At 57.0% G+C, this 21,047-nt stretch overlaps 2 protein-coding genes across 7 annotated transcripts in view; both read right to left on the minus strand.

The window, feature by feature from the left end:
• Nucleotides 1–223: 223 nt before the first annotated feature.
• Nucleotides 224–12,557, minus strand: FES (FES proto-oncogene, tyrosine kinase). Of its 3 annotated transcripts, XM_006905279.3 has the most exons (19): nucleotides 11,666–12,557; nucleotides 10,990–11,208; nucleotides 10,659–10,832; nucleotides 9,160–9,256; nucleotides 8,851–9,034; nucleotides 7,479–7,616; nucleotides 7,286–7,405; nucleotides 7,042–7,164; nucleotides 6,745–6,931; nucleotides 6,544–6,627; nucleotides 5,840–6,049; nucleotides 5,363–5,485; nucleotides 4,906–4,959; nucleotides 4,228–4,346; nucleotides 3,864–3,958; nucleotides 3,641–3,764; nucleotides 3,309–3,466; nucleotides 3,083–3,205; nucleotides 224–2,651 (listed from the first exon to the last, which is right to left on the minus strand). In XM_006905279.3, the coding sequence occupies exons 2-19, from the start codon at nucleotides 11,197–11,199 to the stop codon at nucleotides 2,509–2,511; spliced, it is 2,466 nt and encodes an 821-aa protein (XP_006905341.1). In that variant the 5' UTR covers nucleotides 11,200–11,208; nucleotides 11,666–12,557; the 3' UTR covers nucleotides 224–2,508. The 3 variants fall into 3 exon arrangements, with proteins under 3 accessions (XP_006905341.1, XP_006905343.1, XP_024905640.1); XM_006905281.3 differs by lacking the exon at nucleotides 5,840–6,049; XM_025049872.1 differs by lacking the exon at nucleotides 5,363–5,485.
• Nucleotides 12,558–12,693: 136 nt separating this feature from the next.
• The window catches only part of FURIN (furin, paired basic amino acid cleaving enzyme), a 12,030-nt gene continuing 3,676 nt past the window's right edge, over nucleotides 12,694–21,047 (minus strand). For all 4 annotated transcript variants that reach the window (XM_025049887.1, XM_006905285.3, XM_015593647.2 and 1 more), the window contains 15 exons: nucleotides 20,145–20,485; nucleotides 19,681–19,779; nucleotides 19,468–19,563; nucleotides 19,011–19,139; nucleotides 18,829–18,905; nucleotides 18,444–18,532; nucleotides 17,747–17,919; nucleotides 17,109–17,321; nucleotides 16,527–16,627; nucleotides 16,304–16,407; nucleotides 16,094–16,211; nucleotides 15,802–15,981; nucleotides 15,266–15,390; nucleotides 15,069–15,179; nucleotides 12,694–14,826 (listed from right to left, as the gene is read on the minus strand). In XM_025049887.1, the coding sequence (XP_024905655.1) occupies nucleotides 14,234–14,826; nucleotides 15,069–15,179; nucleotides 15,266–15,390; nucleotides 15,802–15,981; nucleotides 16,094–16,211; nucleotides 16,304–16,407; nucleotides 16,527–16,627; nucleotides 17,109–17,321; nucleotides 17,747–17,919; nucleotides 18,444–18,532; nucleotides 18,829–18,905; nucleotides 19,011–19,139; nucleotides 19,468–19,563; nucleotides 19,681–19,779; nucleotides 20,145–20,321 (2,385 nt within the window). In that variant the 5' untranslated portion in view covers nucleotides 20,322–20,485 and the 3' untranslated portion in view covers nucleotides 12,694–14,233. The remainder of the gene's footprint in view (nucleotides 14,827–15,068; nucleotides 15,180–15,265; nucleotides 15,391–15,801; nucleotides 15,982–16,093; nucleotides 16,212–16,303; nucleotides 16,408–16,526; nucleotides 16,628–17,108; nucleotides 17,322–17,746; nucleotides 17,920–18,443; nucleotides 18,533–18,828; nucleotides 18,906–19,010; nucleotides 19,140–19,467; nucleotides 19,564–19,680; nucleotides 19,780–20,144; nucleotides 20,486–21,047) is intronic.

Genomic DNA, 21,047 nt, shown 5'->3' on the forward strand with positions numbered 1-21,047 from the left:
GAATCAAAAGTATACACCCCTTCGTGACTGGCTTCTTTACTCAATGTGTTTTTGAGATTCGATTCATCAATGTTTGTGCATGTATCAGTGGTCTTTTTTATCGTTGTAAAGACGCTTGGGTCATTTTCAGGTATTCTGGTCTTAACTTTTCTCTCTCCTTCTGGAACTTTAATTACTCATGTACTGGAATCCCACGTGTTTCTTAGGCTTTTTTTTTTTTTTTCATTCTTTTTTTCTCTCTTTATTTCAGTTTAGATACCTTCTAGCAATCTATCTTCAAGTTCACTAATTCTTTCTCCTGATGTATTCAGTCTCTATGATTGTGACTTTATCCTTTCGTTCTATGAATTTTTATGAAAGGTAGCCAATGAGTTTGTAACTTCGGAGATGGTATTTTTCAGTTCTACTTTCTCCTTTGATTCTTTTTAAGTAGATTCCAACTCTGTTGAACTTCTCCATATTTGCATCTATTTTGTCCATCTTTTTTCTCCATTTAACATGTTAATCATAGTTATTTCAAAATCCTTATCTGCCAACTATAATATTTGGATCATCTGTGGGTTTACTTCTGTTGTCTTTCTCTTGTGCACTGACCCCATTTTTCTTTTGCGTATTTAATAATTTTTGTCTGCATGTTGCATATTGGGTATAAAAAGTAGGTACTTCATGCAAACTATGTTCTTCCTCTCCTCAATTCCCCACTCTGAAGAAGCTAGTCACCTCGAGGAATTCAGGTGCCAAGTTGGGGCAGAGTTATAGTTCTGGTAAAACTCAGCCCTCCTCTACATTGTCTCTGTCCTTTAGGAGTGGCCCTCTTGGATTTGGGGTTGAAAGCCTGGCCAGTCTGTCTCTCTGAGTCCTTCAAGTTCTGCTCTTCAGAGATTTTGGAGTTAGCTTTTTAGCCTCCCAATCCACACAGGTTCGAGATCTGGATATCTTGAGAGGCGAACCACTTATTTGTTTCAGGCCCCCTCCCTCTAAACACCACGAGACTGTTGGACATGCCTTCCCAGTTGCTCACACGGTTCCAGAACTCAGCAAATGTTCCATGGGGAGAACTAGCTTTGCATTTTGGGCTCCTCGTGAGTCCAATCCATAGCATAGTCCCTGTAAGCACCAAAAACTACTGGCTCATTTCTCTTTTTCTTAGTAGAGTCTCTCTGTTTGGGGCAACTTTGATCATTAGAGATGTCCAAAATCAGCAGATGTTTCAGGGAATAGCCACTCATCATTAGTTCACCTGGGAGGGACCCTTTCCTTCTTGAAATCTTAGTTCATCTGGTTCGTATTCCACCACTCTCCATTCTCTTTAAAAATAATGATTTTCATCTTATTTGTCCCCTGCTGATTGTTTTGATGGGAGTGGTGGCCTGCTCGGACCTACCACATCCTCCCCAGAAGCAGAAGTTTGTCAGTTCTGCTTTCTACCACTTCCAATTGAGATGTAATTTGACTTAATACTTTCATTTGCTCATACTCTAACTGGTTTCCTCATGTGTAAAGAAGTTATAGGGCTTTTATCTCTTTGGAAACAGATGTCATCCGCTTCCTAAACTTTCTTGAAGGGTGGCCATTTTGCCTCAAAGTTCTTACTGCTTTGTTCTTTGGTGCTACATATCTTTCCTGTTTCTGCTTTTCAATTTGTTCATCCTTCTTATCTTCTCAACCTTCCCTGTTGCTGCTAGGAAAGTTTCAGATAATTTTATAGATTTCTGGGGGACTTAGGAGAGGAGGTGAGAGCTCCCTGCTCTGCTACCCCATTGCTCAGGAAGCTCGCCTGAGAGATAAACTCTCTAAGAAGCAATTTTTCTCTTCAGCCACACCAGTCTCCTTTGAGTGGGGCTCTAACTTTGCCCGACTCTCTCCTCTCTACTGAATCTCACGCGATGGTTGTATACATCCTTAGGGTCAGCTGTTCTCCAACATTTGTCAGTTAATGACGTTTAGGCCTCCAGTGCCAGCCTTTACTTCTGGCTGGGCTTCCAGATCTATATGTCACACCTAACATCCCCAGAGGCCCCTCAAACACAACATCTCCAAATTCACCATCCTCCTGCAGCTCTGCTCCTCTGCTTGAGATCCTGTTTCAGGAATGACACCACCATCTGGTCAGAAGCCTGTATATCATCCTGATCTCTCCCTCTTCCTCGCCTCTCACATCCAACAGCTACCAAACCGTGTCAGTTCTGCCCCCTGAACACTGGCCATCCTCCTTCCCCATGGCCGCAGTACAGGCCCTCCATTCCTCCTAAGACCTGCCCTCCAGCGGGGCGCACATGCCAAAGAGCACTTGACAGGCACAAGTGGTTTTATTACTTCTGCCTGGAAGAGGAGGCCTGGCAGGAACAGGGATGCACAGCAGACATGGAGCTGCATCCCCACCCGCAGCACATATGCCAGTGGCCAGAGTCCAGGACCGTGAAGAGTCATCCCATGGTGTGAGCTGGAAGTGGGGAGGAGGTACAGTCTTGCCGACAGAGGCCACTGGCTTGAGAAGAGGGCCCAGCCTCACCGATGTCGCTTTCGGATGCTCTGTAGCTCCTGGTAGATGGTGCTGAAGCTGGGCCGCTGCCTGGGCTCGTAGGCCCAGCACTGTTCCATGAGCCTGAACACAGCATCGGGACACAGCTCGGGGCAGGGCAGGCGGCCCCCTATGAGGACAGGCACGACACCCCCTGCGTGAGGAGGGCATCTGAGGGCCCCTGGCAGCCTCGGGGGACATCCGTGAGTAATGGGAGCTGCTTAAGCCACATTGTTCCTAAAGAGCTGCTCCTCCCCACTGAGAGCCCCAAGGACGCAGAGGTCCTAATCACAATCCCACCGTGTGCAAGTTGTATAACCTCTGTAAGCCTCAGTTTTTTTCTCCTGTAAAAGGGACATATTAATCCCTACCTCACCTGTTGTGAAGAGTAAATGAAGTAATGTATGGCCTGGCACACATCAGGGACTCACTCAGTGGCAGCTACAGGATCATTCTTATTCTGCCCCAGTGGGAAGGTCAGGGGACTGGGAAGAAGCCAGCTGCAGCACCGGGATGAGTGCCTGGCTCTCAGGCTGCTGTCACTCAGTAGCGTTCCCTTACCCTTTTCTATGAAGTCCCGGGTCTGCTGATTGCTGAGGTTGGGGTAGGGGGAGGCCCCCAGGCTGAAGGTCTCCCAGAGTAAGATGCCAAAGCTCCACACGTCGCTCTCGGAGGAATAGCGGCCTGCAAGGAGGCAAGGCGGCATGAACGAGCCACCCATGTCCGTCAGCCAGAGCGAGGCACACCCAGCCTCGAGCCGCACCCAGGGTGGACAAGGCCCAGGTACCATAGTTAAGAGCCTCAGGTGCCGTCCACTTCACAGGGACTTGTCTGAGGCCCCCTGAGGCGGCGTAGATCCCGTCCTCTTCCTCCCGGGACATCCCAAAGTCACTGATCTTCAAGACATTCTTCTCTGTAACCAGGCAGTTCCGAGCAGCCAGGTCCCTGGGTGAAGCAAGAAAGGGGTTCACTCAGCCACCAGTCCACGCAGCACCTGTCACCTCATGACCTGGGCACTCTAGACACTGCCATGAAGAAGGGCTGCTCCCTGCATGCACCTGGGTGGGAGTTATCGGGGGGCTGGCATCGGCTACATGAGGCCTGTGCCCCCTCACTCACCGGTGGATGCAACACTTGCTCTCCAGGTACTCCATGCCGGCTGCTGCGTCTCCTACCATCTGCAGCAGAGTCTTCATCCGCAGGCGGGCTCCCTCGGTCCGAAGGAAGGTCAGGAAGTCACCCCCTGGGGGCAGGTGGGGAAAGCCTTATTGAGCCTCCTGCAGGGATGCAGACCTAGCCGGACTGGGGTCCCCACTCCTGGAGATCAGCCCTCTCAGCTCACCCTGCACGAGCTCCATGACGATGTAGATGGGTTGCTTCTGGGTGCAGACGCCAATGAGACGCACGATATTGGGGTGGCTGTACTGCTTCAGGATCCTGGAAGGCGCTGCTGCTTAGGCTCCCACCTTGTGGGCTTGCAGATCCCCTCCCCAGTGATCCCCAGGGAACCCGAGGGAGGACGGGAGAAGGCAGCAGAAAAGATGAGTTTGGCCTCTGAAGCCAGCAGACCTCGAACGGTCTGAGCCTTGCCCGCTCTGACCTTGGTGTGGGGGGGTGGTCACGTCATGCCACAGACCAAGCACATCGCGCCGTGCCGAGGAACGCTTCGTATGTGCGCCCACGGTGACTGTTATTCTATCACCTACCTCGCTTCCTGCAGAAATTTGGCCTTGAGGTCAGGTGGGAGCGTCTCTCGACATGATTTCACTGCCACGAGGGTGTTGTCAGCTCGCAGGCGCCCACTGAATACTTCACCAAAGTTCCCCTGAAATGATCTTGGGCTTCTACCCATCTTCCCTGGGCCACAGTCCCCTTCTCTCAGGAGACATCCCACCTTGTCCCCACCTGCCCCTCACTCAGTGACTCCATGCTCAGACCTGCTCATCCCAGCTCTCTAGTTTATCCCCTGGCTGGGGATCGATGCGGGTCCACGTGAAAAAAAAATCATCTCTGACTTTCCATGTTCACGAAAAGAGGTGACGTGGAAAATCCACAAGTCACTTTCCCTTGGGTTAGAAAAGCGTTCCGATTTTCGGGAAAGTGACTTCTTTCCTAAGCAGGTTATTTGATGGCTCACATGAACAGAATCTGTGCCCCCTTGCACACAAGAGCTCCGTGGGGAGGCAGGGGCCTAGCGCGGGAAGGTGGGGGCGGGTGCTGATGGCAGGTACTCTCCCCTCAGTTTCCTCAGTCAGACTGAGGCAGGGAGACAGAAGAACTCTCTGAAGTGGGTCTCCTTGTGACATGGGTGGTGGGCTGGAAGGAAACCGTGCTGGAGAGGGAGAACGCAGGCAGCCCGGAGGCTGGCAGAGCACTCAACTCACCCGCCCAATCTGCTCGCCCAACACCAGGTCCTCATGGTTCAGCACCCACTTGTCCTGTAGAAGGGAGTGTTGGGCGGTCAGAAGTCAGTGAAGGGAAGGCATTCTGGGCTCTGTTGAAGGACCAAACATCCTCCAAAAAGCCTACGTCTTTCATTTCTTGGAACCTCAGTTTCTTAGTCTGGAAAATGGGGTTTGGACTGTATCAGGATCACACTCGATGACCTCACAGACCAGGTAGGAGCCCTAGCTGGATGAGCACCAGCCTGTGGAATGGGAGTGGCCTTGACATTCCACACCTAGCAAGAGGCTGAGCCCTTGGAGCATGAGGAGTCACTTCGTGTCCTGTACGAAGACCAAAGACTAGAGACCTGGAAAGCCCCTCTTGCCCGATTCGTGCCTCGACCCACGCTCGCCAACCCTGCCATGGGCGGTGTGGGCTGGCTGGGCATGGGCTCACCTTGGGCACGGCTCTGTTCAGGACAATACCGCTCTTCTTGGTGAGGGGCTGCTGGGAGCGCAGCAAGTGGTCTATGAGCAAGGGGATGCTGGGAAAGCCGTCGCCTTCTAGTCGGTACAGGTTCTGTGGGGCAGGGGGACCTGGGGTCAGTAGCCTCCACTGCTGAGGAGGCCTGAGGCCTGGGAGGGTAGAGGGAGAACAGCAGGGAGAAAGGGCCTTCCTGGGACAAGAGGCGTAGAGACTGCAGAAAGGCAGGACTTGATGGTGCCTGACACGCCTGCTACCCCTCCTTAGGGGAGGACCCGAGCCGAAGGCTTCGGCCTGTTTCATTGTAGGGACTAGATGGTCTCTCTGGCTCCTAGCAGCTCTGCCAGGAAAGCATCGAAGACTGGCAACTCCTTCCTACACTCTCAAGGTCGTTCCCCTGCTGACTGGGAGGGGTGGGGCAGGGTGGGCTCCGGTCCAGGCCCCACTCACATCAGCAGACTGGATGATGAAGTGCCGGGGCTGGCCATCCCACAGCACTGACAGCACATACTCCTGCTTGCCCTGGCTCTCCCGCACCAGGAAGTCCCCAGATTGTGTCAGAAGCTCAGCCACCTCTGCCCGTGGGATGGCGCCATGGTACCACAGCTGCTCATGCAGGGGCTTCTGCACCTCAGGCACAAGCTGCAGTGGTGGGGGAAGCTGGGCAGGGACAGGGAAGGAGTGGGGGGTGGTGGGGTCACTCAGCCAGGTCGTCAGGAGGGTCTCTATTTCATATGCCCTTCAGTCCTTCCAAACCACCCGAGTGGCAGGTTGAGCCATCCGCAGGCCACAGACTGGCCCGGGCTCGCTGACAGCAGAGCTGGGATGGGAGGCCCGGGCTGGCTGGTCCCAAACCAAGCTTTTGCCTTTTCCACTCCCATAGCAGGGAGAGCCATAGGATAGTCAAAGCTGCAGGTCCCTTCAGCACATGCGGTAGCGAAGAAGAAGTGGGTGCAGGGGTGGCAGGATTGGGGACATCTGTGCTTGGATGCCCCAATAAAACCAGCATAGGCAGGACCTCCTCTCTAGGGCCACCCGATGACTAACCTGAACAACACGGTGGCACGGGCTTAGGGGGAACATCTCTGAGACCCCTGGCCTGGCACACCCCTTGGAGAAGGGCAGAGGTGCGGGTCTGGCCGGACTCCACTCACCGAGAACTTGGGGCGAAAGATTCCTGAGATGTGGCTCTTAAGAATCTCCAGGGTGGGCGTCCTTCCCCCTTCCCGCTCCGGCTCCTGGGGCCAGGGACAGACGTCAGCGAGTGGCCAGGCTTGGGGAGGGGGAGGGCGAAAATGAAGAGCGCAGCCTGGGCCGGTGGGTGGGGTGGCCACAGTGGGCGGTGGGGCGCTCACCGAGGACGAGGTGGAGTGGCAGTCGTCCTGCAGGAGCGGCACAGGCGGGGGCTCACCGGGGCCCAGCTGCTCCAGCTTGGCCTGCAGCAGCTCCTGCTGGGCCTGCAGCTTGGCCTGGCTGCACAGCGCCACCTGCAGCCCCTGCAGCTCCTCCTGCAACACCTGCCTCTTGCCCAGCAGGTAAACCCTGCCAGCAGGTAGATGGGAGTGAGGAAACAGAGGGCTCAGCATGCAGCCGGCAGCCATCAGTGGGGTGGGCAGGCGGGCGGGAGGCTGCTGTAGCTGGGACCCACTCACCGCTGCCGGGGGTGGATGTTCTGCTCCTCATTCCGCAGCTCACGCTGCAGCTGACTGACTACCTCCTGCCGGCTGAACACTGTCTTGGTGGCCGCCGCCAGTTCATCTGTCACTGAGGTCAGCCTGTGTCCCCAAGGAAGGGCAGTGTTAGAGCCAGCCCCTCAGAAGCAGCCCTGCAGAGCTGAGACAAGCCCAAGCTCTATGTGGACAGTGTCCACCCCAGGCCCCGCACCGCGGCACCCACGTGTGCTGCACGCTCTCCACGGTCAGCTCGTTCAACTGCAGCTCCCCAGGTTCCAGGGGTTCACCCTCCTCGAGCAGTGACTCGTCAAAGGTGACACAGGGTGGGACCTCAGGTGTGGACCTGCGGGGGGCATTACCGCATCAGTGAGCAAGCCAACAGCCTGGGTGCCCAGCAGGAGCAAGGAGGGGCTTACCCATACTGTCGCAAGAAGCCATGGTACTCGGCCTCCGGCTGGATGCGGGCAGCGGCCGCAGCCATCTCCCGGTGAATGGCCACCATTTCGTCCTGCACCAGGCTGCTAATCTCCAGGTATTCTTGCAGGATCTCTTTCCTGCCCAGAAACAGGACCGCTGGTCAGTGAGGCCTCAGGCTAGGCAAGGCTGAGAAGCTCAGGGGACCTGACACTGAGTTTGGAGTCGGTCCTGGGATTGAGCCCCCACCTCATCATTTACCACCAGCCCAATGCTCACAGGCAAATCACTGCATGTCTTCTGACCTTTACTTCCTGTTATGTGTAAAGGGGGTGCTGGGAGTCATAGTGAGATCTGTGTGCAGAGTATGTGGTACACACGAAGCACGGTTTAACTGTGAGCTACAATCATGCCTGCCCTGGGCTGCCAGCCCAACAGCCGGGCTCTGGGGCTCCAATATGCATAAGCCATTGATGTGCTGTGACCCCACACTTAGGTCTCCGGTCCCAGCACCTCTCCAGAGCTTCAGTCTCAAGTAACAATTCACTTTCTCAGAACATCCTGTCAGAGATCAAACTCCACTAGTTGAAAATGAACTCCTTTTCCTTGTCTCCTGAACCCATTTTTCCCATAGGTAATGGCCATTGAATCTTCCAGGTGCTTTGGACCAACTCCTCGGCATCATCCTTGACTCGTCTATCTCACACCCCACTTCCGGTCCATAGGGAAATATTTTGGCTCCACCCTCAAAATATACCCAGAACCTGACCACTTCTCTCCTCCGCTGGGTCCGAGCGGCCATGAGCTGTGATCTGCATTACTGCAGAAGCCTCCTGTCTAGTTTCCCTACCTCGTCCTTGCCCCCTGAATTCTGTTCTCGACACAGCCAAAGTCCTCACGATGGCCTGCGGCTCCCCCTTTCCGAAACGATCTTTCTCTCGACATACCCTGGTTTGCTCCTGCACCTCTGAGGCTTTCTCGGACCACTCTATTTATGACTGCCTCCCAATCCCCCTTTCTTGTTTTATTTTTCTCCGTAGCACTTGCCACTTCTAACTTGCTTTCTGTTGTACTTATTGACTTTCTTTTCTCTCTTTTCTAATACCATTGATCTTAGAAGGCAGGTATTTTTCGTTTTTTCTTGCTGTTTGCCAGAGCCTAGAATGGGTGCTCGATAAATACAATAAGACCCTGCAATAAGAGGCCCTGAAATAACGTCATTCAGATACAAATCGAGTGGCTCCAATCCTTGGCCCCGGGACCCGGTCTCACGTGATTCCATGACCACCTATTTTCACAAGACTCAACTTTTCTGGACCTTGTCTCTGGGGCATGGTAGGAGGGTAAGGGGGTGACGGTGGGATGTGGGCTCACAGGATGCATGCCATCTCTTGGTGCAGGTCCTGTAGTGACTGGAGCAGGCCAGGCAGCATGAGCTGGTGGTGGTGCTGGTGGTGCAGCTGCGCAGCCCGCACACCAAGCACATAGCGGTTATGGTGAGCGAAGAGCTTCCACAGGCTGCGCACATACTTGTCCTTGGCCCTGTCACGATCCTTGTCTGCCGGGTGAGAGGGGATGTGGGTGACAGCACAGAGGTCTGGGCACTCCCCACTCCCTGGACACCTGTGGACAGGTCAAGGCTGTCTCGGGACTCCCTCCCTGCCGGTGAGCGAAGCCACACACCTTTGCTGGCCTCCTGGTACTTGCGCCTGGCCTGGGCGCTGTCCCGTGCCAAGGCTCGGTACTGGCTCTTCAGCTTCTCAATGTCCTGGCTGTGGGTCTGAGGAGAGAGAAGAGACTGTGTGGGTTGGCAGGTCCCTAGGGCATGGGGGATTCCTGCCTGAGGTAAAACACTGGACAGGTCTTACAGGGCAAGCAGGCAGCATACCCGAGTCCGTCCTGCAGAAAGGGCCTGGAGACCTCCGGGGCCTGGCCTCTGCTGCGGAGGTTAGGGTCAGAGGAGCTGGGTTGAGGCTGAGCCCCTGGGGGAAGCAGAGTGGACTGGGAAGGCTAGAACTGCCCTTCTTTGGCCTGGGGTGGTATTTGATGGCAGGCAGGGCCCAGCTGAAGGCATGTGGCACCGAGCTCCACACTCAGAAGGAGTCTGTGCTTGGTGTTATGCTCTGCTGATGCCATCTTGAAATTCTCAATAATGCTTTGACAAAGGCCGCACATTTCCATTCTGCACTGATTCCTGCAAATAATGTTCCTGATTGCAGGAACAATAAATGGTCACGACTAGAGTGCTCATCCCAGTTCCCCTGTCTGTGCATTGGGATACTTTAGCTCAGTTCCATCCCTCTCCTCTGACCCTCAGTTTCCCTAACTGTAACTGAGCTAAATCAATAGACTAAATGAGCCTTTTTCATGGGCCAGTTGGTAAACATTTTAGGCTTACTGGCCAAACAGTTTCTGTTGCAATTACTCAGCTCTACCATTGCAGCTCTCTAGTAGCCAAATGGGCACAGCTGTGTCCCAGTAAGAGTACCTATAAAAACAGGCCCACCCTGTTTTCAGATAAGCTTCTTGGGAGAGGGAGTGGATCGAGACTGGCCACCAGGGGCCGCTGTTGGTCCACGGCAAGGCAGGGTTTTGCAGTGGTGGAAGCAGGATGGTACAGGGGGCCAACCAGCACATTGAATTAGAAGGCCGAAGCACACACGTAAATAGCGCTAATCACCCAGCTTCTAGACCAAGGAGCTGGGCAAGATTAAATGCAGGCAGGATGGCTTCAAAGGCCCGGTCTTTAACCTCTCTGTTGGGGCCATGTTGCTGCTGTGTGGAGTCTCTGAGACCCTGGGAGGAGCCCACCTAGGCCAAGGGCAGACAGACCAGCGTCATCTCTCTCCAACTGCCTCTCAGCCCCAGGGCCAGCTGGTGCAGTGCGGGAGGCAAGTCACAGATCCTGCTCCCCGCAGGCAATGGCTGGACTACTCATCCTTGTACTCCAAGCACTGTGTCCAGGCACACAGTAGGGTGACAGAAAATTCACGGAGAAGCCCTGCTGCAGGTCAGCCCTCGTGGGGAGAGATGGGAAGGAAGCTGTGGTGGAGCTGGAGCAGGCCCTGGGAGCAGGCCTTGTGGTCAGCGCTTTCACTTCCCTGTGAATTGAGGGGCTCTTGTGCAAAACCAGCCCTCTGAGGCTCGAAATGCAGGTAGAAATGACCAGGCTCCCCACCCACCTTGGTGAGATCCTGCTGCAGCTGCTGCCACTGCTCACTGTAGGTCCTGCGCAGCTGCTGCCGCTCCCGGATCAGCAGGCTCAGCTTGTTCAGGGGCCCCGAGTTCAGGTCTTCCGCGTGCTGCCTCAGCAGTCGGCTCAGGCCCTCCGTCTGACTGGTGATCTCTGCCCAGGACTGCAGCACACGAAGGATGAGACGGCGCGTGGAGGACGGTGGCTCCCAAGCCCACCCAGGGAACTTCGGGAAAGGAAGGGGCAGGCTGATATCCCAGGGACCACAGGAATTCCTGGGGAGAGGGCTGGGAAGGGGTAAAGAGGCCATGGAACCCCACCTGGCCGATGGGGCTGTCGGGGCCGCCCCGGCTCTGGCCCCCACTGTCTTGTAGGGACATGTGGTGCAGCAGCCCGGCATACTCCCGGTCACTCTTGACCCGCTGGGCCATCCACTTCCTCATGCCCTCCAGCAGCCGGAGCTCGGCCTCCTGCATTTGCTGAAGTGCCCCATGGCCCTTGGGGCTGCACAGCTCTGAAGAGAAGCCCATAGTGCTGTCCTGGGGACACAGGAGAGAGGCCACCGCTGGAGATGGAGAAGTAGGACAGGGAGACTGGGGGCTGGCAGGCCAATAGGAGCTGCAGATAGGCAGGAGGTGGGGGCCCGTCCTGCCCAAATGCAGCCACAGGTACAAAACGCCGGCCTGGCCTGGGACTGGCTCTCACTGCTTCCTGTGTCCCAGGCCAAGGCCTGGCGCCAGGGGACCCCTTCTCAGTCATGGAACAGGAACCACCCAGAGCCTCCCTCTCTGGGCCCTTCCACCCAGCACCCACTGCAGGGGTGTGTGCGCCCAGGGACTTTGGCAGGGCCGAGCCTGCCCCAGCCAGCGACAGCCTGTGCCCTGCTCCTGGGGCCACCCCTGCCCCACCGGGTGTGATGCCTGTCTGCCTGGATCCAGCCCGCTGCCCCTGCTCCCTGCCCACCGCCCACCACCTCCTGGGCCTCAGGAGAGTTACCGCTCAGGCAGCTGCTCCGGGGGCCACCGAAGACCGACTCAGGCCCAGCCAACCCTGCCAACAGGCCAGTTCCTGATTCGATGCTTCCTCCTCCTGAGGTTTCAGTTGGCCCAGGCCCTGGGGCGGGCCACAGAGGGGAAGGGGCGGGCAGGAGCCTCCGATGCCTGCCGGGCCCCCCCTGTCTAGCCCGCCAGCCAGGGCCACGGAAACGGAAGGGAGGAGGGGCCGGGGAAGAATGGCCTCAAGAAGGGCAGCACTCCCCAGGGCCTTGGACAAGGACAAGGGGGAAGTGGCCCCAGGGTGCAGCGGTGGGAGCCGACACAGGGTGACGCTGCACGCGGGTGTGATGGGCCTCCCAGCCTGGAGGTCCTGAGGCAGGTGGGCAGTCCCAGCAGCAGCCAGGTAGGCCCAGAAGAGTAAGGGAGAGCCTAGTCCGGGTCCTCTCCACCCCATGGGTTCCCCAAGAAGAGCTAAGGCACCAATATCCATTTGAATGAAATTTCCAAGTAAATCTACCTGGAAGAGGCCTGCTTCTCAGACACAGGTCCTGGTGGACCAGTCACCACTCCCCTACCCCAGGCAGGGGCTTCCTTTCCCAAAGGAAACCTGAGGGGTGGGTTGGGGAGTAGAGAGGTAAGGCCTTTACACAGCTGAGACTCACAGTCTCCCCAGTAAGAACACCCTGGCCTTTCTGGCCCCACTGTAGGCCTCCAAGGGAGACCTTGAGCAATAGGGACACAGGCTGTTACTCTCCACTCTGCTGGAGACTAGTCCTGTAGGGGTGGACGTGCTCAGCTTGTCCCAACCCCTAGTGCTTGTCTCCAGCTGCTGTCTCCTCCGATACCCCACAGCTCCCTGAAGGAGGCCTGGAACCCCTCAGCAGACAGACTCCAAAATCCTGAGTTGGGCTCATTTTGAGGCAAGCAGGACATCACAGTGGGCATCTAATCCTAGCTCCCCATCCCCCCCATCCCGGGATTTAGTCCCGGACTCCTGGGAAGAACAGTATCACCATACTGGAGACCAGGTCTGGTTTGCATAGTCTGCACGTTTAATCACTTTAAAACCTCTAACATCATCTCGTGTCCATTAAATAGAACCAACAATGCTGGGCTTGTTTAAATTACAAGAAAAAAAAAAAAAATCACTGTGCACCAACCCAGTATCTTACAAAACCAGCCGGGCTGGCCACAAGGAGGGGGGTGGTGAGATGGGGGCACCCCTGGGCAGGTGGCTGGGTGCCAGGAGGGGCTAGTACAGAGGAAGAAAAAGGGGCTCCCAAACAGAAGGGGGTTGATTGTCCTAATGGGAGGGGTGCAAAAGGCACGTCAGAAGAGGGGAACTTGGGGGGCAGTGCTTTTCCACCAGGGCACAGTGTTGGAGGGGGCATGGTGCCACCGCCTGCCCACCCCTGGCACTTGGAGAACCAGTGACCCATAAGCCCTTGGCACGACGAGCCCCATCAGAAACATGGACAACTACCCGCCCTTCCCACCACGATCCCCCTTTCTTAGGGCCTGCCTGGCCAGCCTCTTCAGAACTTGGGGTTCAGCTACTCCTCACTCCCCAACAATATGCTGCAGCCTCCCACACCTCAGGGCCAGGGCAGCTGGGGGAACAGGAGAGTGAACAGTGGGTATGTGAAGGTGGGCGGTCCAGCTGCTACCCCCATTAAAAATACAAAAAAAAAAAAAAAAAAAAAATCAGCATCTAAAGTGAAATAATCACAAAGTGAAAATATATCCTCAAACAGCCCCTGAGATCCCCACAGGGGAAAGCAGCATCGGGTGGGAGGTGGGAGAGGCCGGCTGGGCCACCGTCCCTCCCCACCACCCACCCAGGGGCTCCGGGACTGTGAGTGCCAACAGCCCAGGCAGCCCCGGGCTCAGAAAACAGGGACTTGGGCCCTGGCTGAAGGGGAGGGTGGTTAGGACGCCAGCACGGGGCTCACCCAGGCCAGCCTCACTCCGCGGGAAGCCAGCTGCGGTGAGCAGAGGGACAAACACACACGTGCACACACGCACGCCCTTGAAGCACCTGCCTTGCCTTGGTCCCTTCCTTCCATCGCCGCTTCTGCCTGAGGCTCACCAGAGGTGGGGGACGGGGTCAGGTACGCACAAGCCCTTGGAGAGGTGGCCTCCTCCTTCGTATATTCCCTAGGCCAGCCTCCCTGCTGCCTGGATGGGGACCATTATTGCTTTAAAGGGACAGGGAAGGGGCCAGAGTGCAGCTGGGCCAGGAATCCCGAAAGAAGGGCTGCCCCTCTCCGCTCCGCAAGAACTCTGGCTGGGGCCTGACAACCTTGGAAAGCTGCCCTGAAGGTTTCACTCCTTTCTCCACATAGAGGGGGTGCTGGGAATGGGGTGTGGCCCTCCGGTCCCCCATCTGGTCCTGGGACCCTCGCTCAACAGGCAGCCAGGAGGCCCAAGGGTAGGATGGGAAGCTGTCTCTGCCCCTCTTGCCTCCCAACTGGGGTCCAAACCCAGTCCCAAGATAAAAAAATACTTTGGTGAATTAAAAAGTGCCCAAGGAGGGGATGGGCTCGAAGGGGGCGGTGGCAGGCGCTCGTCAGAGGACGCTCTGGTCTCTGATAAAGGCAGTCCTCTCACGCCGGCCCTCGTCCTCCTCTGAGTCAGATGGGCACTCCTGCCAGGCCTCAGGGGGCAGCCCCTTGTAGGAGATGAGGCCGCGGTCCATGGTGTACACTTTCACCCCCCGGAAGCTGAAGCCTGAACGCAGCTGTAGGACCAGGAAGACAATGACGAAGACCAGGACGATGAAGGCGCAGCTGAGGCCGGCCACCACCTCAGGTAGGTGTGAAGGCAGCAGCCCTGCCCGCAGCCGCGGCTCTGCCTCCACCTCTGGGGGTGGCCGGGGAGGCGGGGGCTGCTGCTGCGGTGACTCTCGGCTGCTCTGGGTTTGCCGGGAACACTTCTGCTCCACAGGGTCCAGGGAGGCATGGCTGGGGCAACTGAGGCAGTCTGTGGGGGCCGGCCCCCGGCATGTGGCACACGAGGTGTGGCAGCGGGTACACACGCTGGCGCGGATGGTCTCCACGTCGTTCTCAGTGTTGTAGTGTGTAGCAAGGACTTGGGCAGCAAAGCCTGGAGGGCAATGCTGGACACAGCTCTTCTGGTGCAGGGAGAAGCCTTCCTCACACACTGCCGGCACGAGAGGAGGCGGGTGTCGGCTTAGCTGCCCACGGCCATGTGGCCACGTGGCCCCAGGACCAGGGCAGCCCAAGCAGGCACTGTAGTTTCCAGGAGCTTCCACCCCAAACTATGTCATCCCAAGGGCTCCAGTGTCCCTTCAGACCCTTTTTCCTCCTAGAGCTGGGCTTCAAGATAGGCACCCTCTGTCCCCCAGCCTCAGGCCCCAACCCCCAGCAGCACCCACTACTGACCCACACAGGCCTGGCTGGATGTGAGGGTCTTGCAGCCGCTGCTCTCAGGAGGTGTGGGCAGCCCCTCAGGGGCTGTGCCATATAGCACGAGGGTGAATTTGGTCAGCGTCCCTATTCCAGGAGGGGAAGGAGGCCAGAGTGAGCGGGAGCTGGGACCCGGCATCCACACCGCCCCAGCTCTCGGGCGCCCTGCATACCATAGTTGTTGGCCTCACTGGTGTTTTCAATCTCCAGGACCCATTCACCAGAGGGGTCCTCGTCCCAGGAATGGGTCGTCATGAAAGCCCAGTCATTAAACCCATCCGCAGAGTAGTCGTGTGGCCTGGGAGCAGGGTGCATACAGCTGTCTGAGGCCTCTGGGGGCCGCCATCCAGGGAATACCGAGCCCACCACACGTGGACCACATACCCTCCCCCCAGTGCAGCACCCACCCCACCACTGGGCTGGAAATGCCTCTCGGCTCTGAATGCCAGTAGGCCAGTCGTTCTCAACCAGAAGATTCTGGATATGTGCGAGGGCACTGCACACAGGAAGGCACACAGATGTGGCATTTGATGGGTGAAATCAGGGATTCCTGCAAAACGGGACAGTCCCATAGGGCAAACAGGCAAACAATCCCTTCCACGACTCCTCACTGAGAGTATGTGGTGACCATCACAGCTGTATGAGTGAATGAATGAATGCATGTGGGCGTAAGGGAGAAAACAGCCTGGGCAGGGGACAGGGCAAGCACCTGGCAGCCAGCAAGGTGGAGCGGGTGCCCATGGGGCTAACCAGGTGGATGGCCAGGTCACCACGGCGATTGTAGGACAAGGTGAGGCGGGCCTGGGCGTGTTCCAGCCGTGTGATGTGGCTGGGCTCCCCCAGGCAGGCGGTCACGGTCTTCCGCACCTCCAGCCGCTTCCCTATGTCCCTGTGCAGAGAGCACAGTGATGGTCAATCAGCCTGGCTCAGAGGGAACCATGAGCACCTCCTGCAACCCTCAGGTCCCACCCACCCCCTCTCAGCCAGGGTTCAACCCTCACTTGGGCTCAGTGAGGATGTCGATGAGGCACTTCCGCTGGGGGGCCACCGTCGTCCAGTTCTGGGCCAGAGCCACCATGGCACCTGCGTCCAACAACCCATAGCCATATGAATGGCTCACTGTGGAGTAGGGAAGGCAGGGTCAGCTGGGAGGCATAGAGCGCGCCCCCCACCAATCCCCAAACCAGGCCACCGGGCCACTCTGTCCTCACCTTTCCGGCCCACACCATTAGTGGCCCAATCGTTAGCATTGAGGTGTGCTGGCTTTGAGGTCTGTACCACCAGGTGCTGCATGTCCCGCCAGGTGAGGTTCTTACTGCAAAGAAGAGAGGAAGAGGCTGGGTTTAGTCTCTTTGGAGATAAGCTGGAGACCAAGGGCTGCCCTGCAGAGGGCGCAAGTAGGGACAGGGTTGCCCCTCAGCCCCTGATACTTACTTGGCCTCCAGGGTGAGAGCAATGATGCCAGCTGCCAGCGGGGCAGAGGCCGAGGTGCCGGTGTGTGACTCCGTACACTTCTGCCGCAAATCAGTGGTCACCTGCCCGGAGAACAATGGTGTTGGGTCTGTGGTGAGTGGAGGGGACCAGAGAGGCGACCTGCCTGTCCTCCCTCTACCTATAGACCCTAAGAACCACAGATGGTGTGGTGAGCCATGGTCAGGACACCTGGGTCCCAGCTGCTGCCCTGCCGTGGACTGGACAGTGTTTGGCTCTTTTTGAGCTTCAGTTTCCCAAGGAACAAGGAGACTGAACTAGAAGTTAAAGATCATTTAGAGCAATAACTGTTTTTAGAGAGAGTCTATACTTCTCAGGGGCTTCACAGATGGCTCTGTGAACCCCAAGAATCTCAGAGAGCTCCCCAGTTCCCACTCCATGATGCCAAAGCCCCTATCACCCAGCCACATGCGGGTGGGAGGCAGATGGGTTTGGATGGAGCCGGCAAGCAGCCCCATTTCCCCAGCCCCCGCCCTGGCCCCTGCCCTGGCCTCCGCCCTGGCCCCAACTCAGAGCAAGACTCACGATCTGCTTCTCATTCTGGTTGCCGCTGCTGTAGGTCGTGGCCAGCGTGGACGAGCAGGCCTCGCTGTACCAGGGCACGTTGCCGAACTGTGTGGCGCTGCTGATGGACAGTGTGTAGATGCTATTGGTGTAGCCATCACAGTTGCAGCTGTCATGATCCCGGCCCCCGTTTCCCGAGGCCCAGACAAAGATGGAGCCCAGCCCCCCGCGGCCCTGTGGACAGAGTGGGATGGGGTCACTCGAGAACAGGTTTTGGGGGAGGCCTGGCGGGAAGAGACACTGCTGGAGACTGGAAAGGCTGGGGCCTCGTTCTCAGGGACTCTCTATCCACTCCCTAGTTTTTCATGAGGCCGTGGTGGATCAGACATACACGTAAATATGACTGTCTGTGTGCAAAAAAAGACCTGGACCACCACCCCAATGCTCAGAGTGGTGATTCCAGGGAGTGCAATTAGGGATGGTTTTAATTTTCTTTTCTTTTTTTCTATCCTAGTCCCTTAACTTTTCAACAAACATATTTTGTGTAAAATTCAAATTAAACACAAGAACAAACAGGAACAGAAAAACACAAGGAAGAAAACTATGGAAAATAGAGTGTCGCCTTGCCCCCAGAGACTGGGCCTGGATCCCCACCTCACCTGACTGACTCCCCGGAAGAAGGCCTCTTCGGCGAGGCGGGCTGGCCCGTCCACAGTCTTGCCGTCATCCTCGGGGCCCCAGCTGGCGCTGTAGATGTGGATGTGGTTGGGGTTCAGGCCCAGCGAGCGTGCTTCCACCGCATCTGTCACCTCACCGTCTAGCATGCGCACCCCTGGCCGCGGAGTGGGGTGGGGAAAGGGATTCTGCGTGGGTCCAGCTGCCAGAGGCACCCCATGGAGCACACCCAGCCCTGCACCCAGACGGTGGGCAGGGGGAGGGGAGAGGCTGGTGCTGGGAAACCCTGAACCCCTAACTCCCTGGCCTGCCTCTGCTTCTCAAAGACGAGACCCAGGGAGGGGAAAAGGAAAACAGCCCTGCCTTCAACCACACAATCTGGACCAGAACAGGACCCTGGGTTCCCAAAGGAGCGTGGTGATCAAGGACTGCCACGTAAGGACACGTGGGTGGTGAGGATGTAAGGAAACTCCTGCTGAGAAACACCCGCCCCACAGCACAGGGCCACCAGCACTGGTGATTCAGCTCTCTGAGTTGCTAAGAATCTTCTAAGGAATAGTCATGTGGTCAAAAGGATCCACAGTGGGAAAGTGGCAGGCACTGGCCAGATGGGAAGTGGGCGGAGAAAAACCCCACCCGAAGGGCCCTCCCAAAGACAGGGTGGCCAAGACCCACACCCACCTCCTATGCGGGCGTTGTAGGCCACACCCACACCACAGACACCGTTGTTGGCCACCGCGGCCACCTCACCCGCGCATCGTGTGCCGTGCCTGCCAGGGCCAAGAACGCAGCATTAACGGGAGACAGAGCCTGGCAGATACAGCCTGAGGAGAAGGATCGGCAAACCATTCCGCCTATGACCTCTATCCCACGTGTGAGCATGGTCCCCTCCCACACAGCCTGTAGCTCTCTCTGCTCTGACCGAACCCTCCCTTAGAGCCCCAGCTGAATCAGGACTGCAGGAAAGACGTCAGCCTCTCAGGCAGAGCATGTCTGAACTGGGCCTCAGCCCTTCCTACTCAGTGGAAAAGGAGGGAGGCAGAGACCGGGGTCTGCCGTTTCTGACCTGTTGTCATTCATCTGTGTGTAACGAGGCTGCGGGTCAGGGTCCTGGTCGTTGACATCAAAGCTGGCCCCAGGATCCTGGAAAGGATGTGGCTGTTGTCAGGAGCAGCCTGCCCATGCTGGCAGAACAGGACACCCTAGACACCCTCACCAGGAATTGCTGCCTGCCCCCAATCTGCTCACATAATTGCCTGCCAAGTCCGGGTGGTTCTTCTCAATGCCGTCGTCCAGGATGGAGACCACGATACCACGCCCCGTGTAGCCCTGAGCCCAGGCCTCCTTCACATTCAGGTCCCGCTGGGTGATGCCAGACTGCGAAGACACCCACTCCATCACCTTGGCACTTAGGAGATGTGTGAGGCTAGGGTACCCTGAAGAATCCCTTCACCACCCCAAAACCTCACTCTCTATCTGCCTCCGCTCTTAAAATGCCACTACTGGTTGTCTGGGCTCCGTGGAAGTGTAAAGAACTCTGGGAGTGTACCCCTGGCCCCAGACTTAGCAGGAGGAGCTGGGGAGAACGCTCAGCAGACAGAAAGAGAAAGAATGGAAGCAGCCCTCAAAGTCAGCCTCACCTACCCACGGGACCCTCAGTGGGCAGATGGGGGAGGAGGACCCGGGAACCAAGGCTGCAACATACCAGGTACCACTGCTGAGGAAACTTGGGGTCTGTGGGCTCCTGGTACACATCCCGTTTGGTCCGTCGCTTTGCCACCTGCTGCTCCAGCCACTTTACCTGTGAGGGGATGAGGGAGAGACGGTGTGGGCGGAGGAGGGGGAGGAAGACAGTGGCACGCACTCCTGAGAGCAGAGAGAGAAGGGTGGCGGCAGGGGGAGCTGGGGTTGCACTCACTTGAGGCTCCCTCTGCAGCCGGCTATGCCTCAGGCGGTGAGGCGACAGGGACCGCTTTGTCACAGCTCGATGCCAGAAGTGGTAATAGTCGCCGAAGATCTGCAACAGAGCAGGAAGACTGAGCTGGGCTTGCCATCTGTCAGTCCCTGAGGAAGTGGGGGACGGGGGTGGACAATAGGCTACAAGGGGAGGTATGCAACGGCAGGGGGTGGTGGGGCATCTGCTCCCTGCCCAGGACCCAGCAAGAATGGGCAGGGGACCAAGGGGGGGGACTCTTTATCCCTGGGGTACGTTGGTCCTCTGAGCAACCTATGCTAGAAGCCCAAGGACAGGGCGAGCCACTGCTGCCATCCCCCTGGCTACCCAGAACACGCTCTTGAAAAGACAAGCCCCACAGTTCCTGCTCCCAGTGCCAGAGCACCTGCCCTCAGCAGCCCACGGCCCGACACATCTAGAACACCTACCTGGCCCTGGTTGAGGAAGCCATGCTTGCGTGCCACGTGGTCAGCCACAGCCGGGCCCCCAGGGATGTGCACAGCCCAGGTGTTGGTGAAGACCTTCTGGCCATGGGCATCAGCTGCCAGCAGGACCAAAGGTCCTGCTGCTGCTACCACCCATAGCAACCAGGGCCTCAGCTCCATGGGGGGGACAGGTGGCCGGTGTCCCGGAGCCCTCCTCTCCTTGGCCTGGTCACGGGGCCTCGGCTCCCACACACCAACTCACAGCCTGTGGCCCGGGGCTGACTGGCGGGGGCATGGGGCCGAGACGGGCAGGGCTGTGGCAGGAGGACGAGCGCTGCCGGGCTCTGAGAGGAGCAAGGGAGGAAAAGGGGGAGAGAGTCAGACCCTCCCAGCCATGAGCTAAAGCTGCCTTCCCATTCCATGGCTGGATCCAGGCCTGAAAGGGGCTCTGGGGGAGGGGAGTGAAAACCCAGCACTCCACAAGGTCGGCCGGGGAGTCAGGGAGATGGACCCCCACCCGGCCACACGCAGCTCCCAAGCCTCTCTCCTCGCAAGAAAACGCAAGTGGGATGAACAATATCAAGGCTTGAGTCACTCGAAATCAGAAACTGAATCAATGCTAGCCAGAATGAAAGTAAAAAAGATGGGTTACAAAGCAGTATGTACACATGATTCCATTTTGTTTTTTAAAAAAGTATTTGCATATGGATATTTATATATAACCACAAAACAAAATCTGGAAGGACACAACTAGACATTAACAATGGTTCTCTCAAGACGATGAGAACTAAAATTAATATTTTCCTCTTTGTGTCATTGTATGTTTTCCAAATTACCTCGATCTTTTTTTAGAAAGGGATAAAAGGTTGACTTTTTGAAGTTTCTTAATGGGAGGCATCCACACAG

Source organism: Pteropus alecto, unplaced genomic scaffold (assembly GCF_000325575.1).
Source record: "Pteropus alecto unplaced genomic scaffold, ASM32557v1 scaffold60, whole genome shotgun sequence".
Classification (NCBI taxonomy): domain Eukaryota; kingdom Metazoa; phylum Chordata; class Mammalia; order Chiroptera; family Pteropodidae; genus Pteropus; species Pteropus alecto.

Excerpts from the sequence above, each read along its gene's own strand:
- FES (XM_006905279.3), bottom strand. The coding sequence starts at position 11,199 with ATGGGCTTCTCTTCAGAGCTGTGCAGCCCCAAGGGCCATGGGGCACTT. Across the intron at positions 7,617-8,850 it reads CAAGAGATGGCATGCATCCT|GAAAGAGATCCTGCAAGAAT; the intron begins GTGAGCCCACAT and ends GTTTCTGGGCAG. Across the intron at positions 3,467-3,640 it reads AGCAAGTGTTGCATCCACCG|GGACCTGGCTGCTCGGAACT; the intron begins GTGAGTGAGGGG and ends TGCTTCACCCAG.